Consider the following 8,528-nt stretch of genomic DNA (forward strand, 5'->3'; position numbering starts at 1 on the left):
GCTATGCTAAGTTCCACACACTTGGAGTAGACTTGCAATGTAAGTATATACCTGCAGAAGACTTACTACAATCACTTGATGAAAACCTGCTGTAGCCTTGCAATGCAAGTATATACTTGCAGAAGACTTACTACAAACTTGCTGTAGACTTGTTAGGGACTTGCAGTGCAAGTCGTATCCTTGCAGAGACTTGCTTTTAACCTACACAAACTTGCTGCCAACTTGTTGTGCACTTGCAGTGCACGTGATATACTTGCTGAGACTTGCGTCAAACCTGGACTAGCTTGCTGCAAACTTGCTGTGCACTTGCAGTGCAAGTATTAACTTGCTTTGCAAACTTACCATACATTTGCACTGCAGGCGTGCTGCAAGTCCGAAGAGCGTCAACTAGGAAGTTTGCATTAAACTTGCATCAAACTTGCAGACTTGCATCACAAGTCTGCTGCAAGTTTGCCAGACTTGAATTGCAAATTTGCTGCAAGTTTGTTGTAAGTCATTTTTGCTATCTGGGTTTCTGCAGCTTTGACACTCCATTGGCAATTTGCTCTTGCACTTGCGTTGTGGATAGGGCTACAAATGATTTTCGGAGGGCTAGTATTTCCACTATATTGTGATTTGCAACTGGAAAAAGATGGTATCTTCGCGCTATTATTAGGTTCACTAGTAGCATTTGGGACTTCGGCCGTAATCCTTACGATGTCGCTCCAGGTCTTTCTATTTTGCCTTGTACTAAACGATTCTTGACCCAATTGTTGAAATTGATCTTGGCGTTGCAGTTTCTAGATATCTTGCGCTAAGAGTTCGACAACTTTACGTAATGAATGTAGTTCCTCAAGAAAATTTGAAACAAACTCAGCTGAAATTGATACCTCACTAAGTTGATTGTTATTTGTTTTTTCACAGCTACCACACGACATGCAAGACCAACTTACAATATTGGAATTTTTCTCAACTGCACTTCACTTGCCAAAATGAAAGAACTTCTTGCATCTTTCACACTTTATGCCGTTTTTCAATACTCTTTTACATTTACTATATTTAGTATTAACTGTAAAATTACCTGACATATGGGACCCATTTATACTGTCCAACACGCTGTCCGCCATCTTGTCTATCCAATGGACTACCCACCAAAATCCAACGTCATCAACTCTGACCTAAGATTCAAGCAATTCTCTCCACTGACTAAAGAGTTTACGCTTTAATAAAACATGGCTATGAAATTATCATTTGACGGAGTTTGAATTTCTGCGGTCAGTCGTTCAAACACCCTTTGTTACAATACCGGTGAATGTGAAATTTACGTTAAAAAAATGGTAAAGTGGTTGTCACGGACCAAATTATTCAATCTAATTATCACACGTAATTATTTCTCTGTTGAATTGCAAAACTTTTCAGTGGAAAAAAGGATGAAGTTTGAAAGTTCCAAATCTACGTAAACTAGCCCAACATAAAGGGAAGAAAACTGTAAAAATATTCATTTCATTAAGCGAAACGAATAAACTTAAAATTTCTAAGTATTGAAGCTTACAGTACAAATTATATCCCTATTTTCTAGGAACTCTATGGCTTGATGCTTTGTGCTCTGAACGTTCCATGTAATAAACACAAGCTTCAGGAATTATAAAAGAAATTAGTGGATGAAATGCGATGCACTGTAGTTTCAGTTTCTCAATTAATTTTCTTTCAATTGTGGCTGACCCGGACCATCCAACCTAGTTATTCATTTAATTGGTAGATGATATTTCAGATCAGCACATGAAAGTTTTCGTGAATAAATTCTTTAAATTCTGACCAATCTTTTAAGAGTGATACAAAAATGTTCCATAATTCAATCAGGATGTTTGTTGCAAAACACTAAGGGTAACTCATAGTATATAGAAAAAAAGTAGGCATTAGATAAAAATGCTAACTCCCTAACATGTTGAAAATACTAATACTAGATGATCTCGAAAAATATTTCTGACTTTCAACTAAATTAGTATGTAGTGGATCCAGGGATCACGAACTTAACCCGTTATTTAACGCTGTTAGTAAACCAGAATATTTGTCACTTGATCACTGAAAAACCAGAGACGGTATGTCCTCATTACTGAAAAACCAGAGGCGATATGGCATACCACCGCATACCTTCTCCCTTCGACCACTGCTTTTAAAGACAAATAAATAACACTAAATTAAACGAAACAGTATGAGAGCTAAACGACTGAACAAATTCGGCATTGGCAGCTGGTACTATATGTTGCACGGTTGTGCAACTGTATATGATTTTTACCTCCAAAGATTTTTTTTTTAATTTTAAAATAATGTTTTCGTAAAAGTAATCCTTTGCTCTTTAGCACAAAACAGTATTAAAAAATCATGTAAAAAAAACTGAAAGAAAGAGAGAGAAATACACATCCAGTGGCAAATAGCGTTGCCACAGGATCCATTAGCATTGAGCATACGGCAGAGTTCCTATTTCTTAACATTGGAAAGCACATTTATTCTTGCATCGCTCCTATCCTGTTGTATGGTCTCCATCCAGTTGCGGAGACCTTGGCAACTGCCACTCAGCTTCTGTAATAAACTCTTTCCAGCCTTAGAACAAAGTAGACATAAACAAAGCGAAATTTATTACTCCGCGGCTCACACGTGCTTCGGCAGCCAGAGACGTGAACAGCAAGATCGTCTGCTAGCTTACTGTCGTCGCATAATTTCCACAATGTTAGAGCAATAGTTGGTTGGTAAATAATTAACGCACTGACACTATATTGGAAATATGTATTTTCTTAAATCTTTATATAAACGACCTTACCGCTGTTCCTGTGTCCTCTTTTGTGTTTTATAACACGAGACGAAAATGGATTACTGTCACATATCGGGCCACGAAACTCTGCATTCTGCTATAATTTTAAATGAGTTGGGTAGGCGCGCGAACGCATACGCATGCGCAGTAAATACTATATGTCCAAATACGCGTGAGGTTGAAATAAAGCTACATCTGTTGTTAAATATTATATATATTGCGTTTATTATCACAAAATGCAGGATAAATTCAGATATCTTTATTTGAAATTATTATTTTAGTAGGGATTATATTGCGGTAGGATACTAGTGCAGTGAGTCCAACAACCAATCATTGGTCATCGACCCACTGGTAGTCAGGTGGGTTTGTTTACATCTACTTTTTTCTAAGGCTGGAAAGAGTTTAGTTATGAATTCCTTCACTCACCAGCGATGAAGGCGTGGGTATTGCGTGGGTCGAGGTAGTTTGGAAGAACAAACCAAAGAACAATAATAATAATAATAATAATAATAATAATAATAATAATAATAATAATAATAATAATAATAATAATAGAATAGAGGGAGTGATATGTAGAGTGTGTCCGAGGTTTTGCTCATAATATTGTTACAATTGAAAATCCTATTGTGCTGTTTTATTATAAGTGTGTGTTTGAAGAATGTGATGGTGATTTTGTTCTTAGCCTGTGAGTGATATTTTTAATATTAAAATATAACGCTAATAACAGAAAACTCAAAATGAATTCAGTTTGCAGTCTTCTCAGGACCCCGTTTTCTCGTAGGCCGATGGAGGAGAAGGTTGAAATAAAAAGGTTAGGGCGTCCAAGACCAATTTTAACAATCAATCAAACAGTCAAAACAGGTAAGAGACAGTTTCAGCGCTCTTTTAAAATCGAGTACTATAACAACACAGACTGGCTTTGTGGTTGTGAGTAAAAAAAATTATTTTGTTTTCTTTGTTTACAAAGCTACAAATATCCATATGAAAAATGTATTACAGTTAGCTTTATTTGGTACTGCCAATATAGCTCAGCAGTTAGACAGTGAGTACAGGCGAAATATAGCATTGCATAACGAAAGAGTGAGACATAATCGTTATATTCTAAATATTATAATTAATTGTGTACGTTTTTGTGGTGCATTTGAATTAGCGTTGCGGGGTCATGACGAGACAGAAGGATCTTCAAACCCAGGTGTTTTCCGTGGCCTCATTGATTTCAGTGCAGAACTTGACACAACCATGAAAACTCATTTGGAGAAAGCTACTGTCTTTAAGGGAACATCTAAAACGATTCAAAATGAACTTTTAAATATAATGTTAGAAGTTTGCCAGAGCAAAATCTCACAAGAAATAAAAGAATCAGAATTTTTAGCTGTGATTGCAGACGAAACTAGTGATGTGGCTAATACTTTTCAAATGGCCGTCATTTATCGACATTTAGTGAATGGAAAACCAGTTGAAAGATTTTGGACTTTCCTCGAACATCCTAAACACGTTGCAAAAACTTTGGCGTCATGCCTGTTAAAAGAACTTGAAAAACATATGTTAGAGGAGACCCCACAGAAATTAATCGCGCAGACGTACGATGGCGCGTCAGTAATGTCCGGAACGTATGGAGGACTACAAGCAATTATTAAACAACAGTTTCCAAACGCCGAGTACGTTCATTGTTATGCCCACCAGCTGAATCTAATTATGCTCAATGCTGCTTAAGTTGTAAGAAATGTTAGAGTATTTTTTGCCACTTTGCAGGGAGGTTGTTTCTTCTTCTCAACAAGTCCACAGCGTACAAAATTACTTGATGATATCGTAAAGAAAAGACTTTCCCGGTCTGTTCCTACGAGATGGAATTTCCAATCACGCGGTGTTAATACAATTTATCTGTACAGAAAAAAAAATAATTCAATGTTTGAAACATATTCTAAATAATGAAGATATTAAAAATTCGAGCACAATCGAGAAGGCAAGAGCGCACATTGACACCCTTACTAGACACAGCTTTGTGTTTTGACTCTTTTCCACAAAATTTTACCTCATGTTGACATCTTGTATGGACAGTTCCAAAGAAAGGACATGATGTGGTAGGTGCTCAAAAGTATGTGTCAGTTTTTGTAGAAAGTGTTGAAAAAATAAGAAACGAAGAAATAGATATTGAGCCTTTAGTTTCGTCGGAGACATCGAAAAGAAGAAAAACTGATAACACACAACTAAACATGGAAGCGAAGGAAGTGTGTGATGCGATTATTAGTAACGTTAAAAAAAGATTTAGTTTTACTGGCCATCTTGTGGCGGGCACTTTATTCTGTAATGAAAAGTTTGGAGAATACAGGAAGGAATTTCCAGAAGAAATTGTTCAAAACGTTTGCAACTTCTATCCATTTGTCAACGCAAAGCAGCTTCATTTCGAACTTTCCATAATATATAACACTGCCGAGTTTTCATCAATATCTGGACCAGTTAGTTTATTAGAATTTTTCCAGCACAATAACATTGAGAGAACCTTTTCTGAAATAACCAAACTTCTGAAGGTTTTGCTCGTTATTCCAATGACTTCATCGGAGGCAGAGAGATGCTTCTCTACCTTAAAGAGAATAAGAACTTTTCTACGGAATACTATGACACAAGAGAGACTATCTGCCCTGGCAATGTTATCTATTGTGAGAGGCTTGGTGAACAGCATTCCAGATTTTAACCAACAAGTAATAGAAAAATTTGCAGCTCGAAAAGAACGAAGGATGGACTTCCTTTTCAAATAAGGTACGATTTATTTAATTAAATAATTTTGTTTAGCTTTATATATATTCATATTCTTTTTCTTCAATGTTTCCGTAATGCTTTCATGCTGTTTATAATTCCGTGCCTTACAACACATGCTACATTATATTTATCTCTTGTTTAAAAGTGTCGTATATGCATAATGTATAAATGTGCAATGACAGTGATTGTTTACCTTGTACGGAAGGAAACAGAAAAGATAGGTTAGTTCAGTAATTGTTAATATACAGATTGGCCCTAAAGTACGTATACACACCTGCATTGATCAAGTGTAACATTCCAGTTTATGGATTTATTTCCTTCGACTATTCTGGGCTTAAGTTATAAGTAAAAGGACGTTAAGAACAAATAATAAAGGAAACTAAGTCTACCTGTTTGATAACAATAAGAAATGTAATAAAATTCAGTACGGGTTTGTATACCTACTTTTAGGCCACCTTGTACTTAAATCAATAAACATAGCAGTAGAGCTTGGAGGCAAAGACACAAGAGAAGGACGGTTGGGGGTGGAGTGGAAGTCGCGCGTAAACATGTACCTTTTGATATTGCAACTGCTGCTTTTACAGACCACGAACCGCTACTGAAATTCCGGACTGACACTATTCATTTTAGGGACCCAAAAAACTACAGCGTGGCCCGGAGGTGGGCGTATCCCTAATTGGTGTTTTCTAATAGTTTTAGGATTTACCCACATTTGTTCGTTAACATTTCTTGGCATAGTATGGTAACATTGCTTGGCATTGGCAGGCAATATTGCTATCCATGTGAGCACCGGTGCACTTCGTGATTCACGTGCGCAATTACCTGTATCAGACGTTTCCTGGCCGCTGGATTGGAAGAGGTTTTGTATCTGTACACCAACTCCCTTCGCCTGGCCTCCAAGAAGAACCGATCTGACGACAGACTATGTTCTCTGGGGTTTCATAAAACAACCAGTAAGAAACATTCGATATCACACAACGCAGGAATTACGAGTAGCTCTTGAACACACCTTCAACCTCGTGACTACGGAGTATTTCCGTAAAGCATCTCCGAGAACTTGCCGCAGAATTCAGGTGTGTTACGACATGGATGGTGATCATACCATTGTTTATGACTCCTAAGAAGCTTAAGACTAATGGGAACTGTGTACAGACGTTCTACCATAACTAAAACTATACTGTTGAAACTAAAGGGGGGTACGCCCACTTCCGGACTACCCTGTATGAATTGAACAATAATATCGGTTAATTTGGATATTTTACTTTTCACTTGGAGTGGGCTGAACTTGAACTCCAGCAGCATCGAGCTTGTCACTATTCATCTCAGCGTCCCCAAAAAACTATCATTCGACCTAATCTAAGTCAATTTAGACATATTGAGCTTTATGCAGAGTCGTTTGGGCGTATAATTAGCATCATACTAAAGGCCTGACTGCTGCAGAAAACGTAGACAAACTCTTTAGTATGGCACTAATCACGCGTGAGAACGACTCTACATAAGGCCTATTAATTTTATTCCTCTCCCTTCCGAGACGTTGATCGGACCTACCCGTTTTTTCCCGGTGTTCCTGTATTGGAACAATTTTAAGTATGACGCAAATACCGGCTGATCTGGCTACACCGTATCGCAATTAGTTCAGAAAGGGTCAACTGCATTCAGAAGGGATGTAATGAAGAGGTGATTGTTTCCTGCTCTATTAGTTTTTGCATCTGGCGATGGTGACGTCATTCTCAAAGAAATTTTTACATGCACCATGGAGGAAATAAAGCAAATAAAATATTAATTATTTTTATATTTTTGTCTGTTTGTTGCCTTAAATAACTTGATTCATAGTTGTTTCCAGTCATATTGAAAGCTATAAGGAAAGTAATAGTTATAATATGCACAGTGTAATCTAAATTACAATGTTCAAATAATGGAACACCAGGAGAGAATGGGTCCATTAATTTCATTATTGTAACATTTTATTTCTGTCTCAACTAGGAATGCATTTTACTGTTTTATTCAAATGTAAAAGCCTTTGTTTTCTTTCTTTATTTACGGTTTCTCAGTTTATATTAATTTTAGTGATGGGCAGTGGGAATATTTCTGGTGGGGAGGAATTTAAAAATGGGAATATTCCCGGTTTTTTTTATCCTGACCTATAAATTCCCGGGAAGGAATTTATTTCGAACTGTTTACTTTATCTTCCAAATTATAAGAACCATATTACTAATTACTTTACTTTACTATATGATTATTTACTTCTAGGTTTTAAAGAATTTCTAGGTTAAAAATTTAATATTCTTTGACTGTACTTTATATAACTAATAATATGATTTTTTAAGTTCCATTTGAATTCGCACTAAAAAGTAAGCTAAATGTTTATATTGTGGGGCCAAAACTAGCAAATAGTACAAACCGTAAAGATAAGTGCAAGTGATTTATGTGAGAAAAGAAAGTGAAATGTTGGTAACGAAGATATAAAACAACGCGCCGTGCGGGGCTCTAACCCGCCTTCACTCGCTAACGCTCGCTCTGTAATGCCGTCTGAATTTAATGTTGGTAACGTAATTTAACGTATGAAACCATAAAAGATCCGCATCGGAATAGAATATCGCAAAAAAGTAGTTGCAAAAGCTGACCCCCAATGCTGAACAATAGCCAAAATTAGCAAAGTACTCATTTTCAAACGATGAAAACGAACCATTTTGAAAGTAATTTAGAATTAAGTAAACTTATGTAGAAATAGAGGTGAAGTACTATTAATAAACCCTTAACCACCGTTAGTAATAGACGTAGGTCTGTCTCCTCTCTCTGACTCGAATTTCTGAAGAGATACTCGGACTTCTCTTACATGTGAATTAACGCACGAAATTTCGAGAAATGGGCAGGAGGAAAGGTCGTGTGTGGTAACGTAACATGCAAAACTATAAAGATAAGAAAGTATCTTTCAAATATTGTGAACATACATATTTATGCGCAAATGTTGACAAAATTGTTT

At 36.6% G+C, this 8,528-nt stretch overlaps 2 protein-coding genes across 2 annotated transcripts; both read left to right on the forward strand.

Annotated features, from left to right (window-relative positions):
- Positions 1-3,769: 3,769 nt before the first annotated feature.
- On the forward strand, positions 3,770-4,501 carry LOC145689694 (zinc finger MYM-type protein 1-like). The gene has a single exon (XM_081763891.1). It carries the CDS (start codon positions 3,770-3,772, stop codon positions 4,499-4,501), a length of 732 nt encoding a protein of 243 aa, XP_081620017.1.
- A 500-nt stretch (positions 4,502-5,001) lies between these two features.
- On the forward strand, positions 5,002-5,544 carry LOC145689695 (zinc finger MYM-type protein 1-like). The gene has a single exon (XM_081763892.1). It carries the CDS (start codon positions 5,002-5,004, stop codon positions 5,542-5,544), a length of 543 nt encoding a protein of 180 aa, XP_081620018.1.
- Positions 5,545-8,528: the final 2,984 nt, after the last annotated feature.

This window comes from Thermobia domestica, chromosome 7 (genome assembly GCF_964235325.1).
Source record: "Thermobia domestica chromosome 7, izTheDome1.hap1.1, whole genome shotgun sequence".
In the NCBI taxonomy this organism is placed as follows: Eukaryota; Metazoa; Arthropoda; class Insecta; order Zygentoma; family Lepismatidae; genus Thermobia; species Thermobia domestica.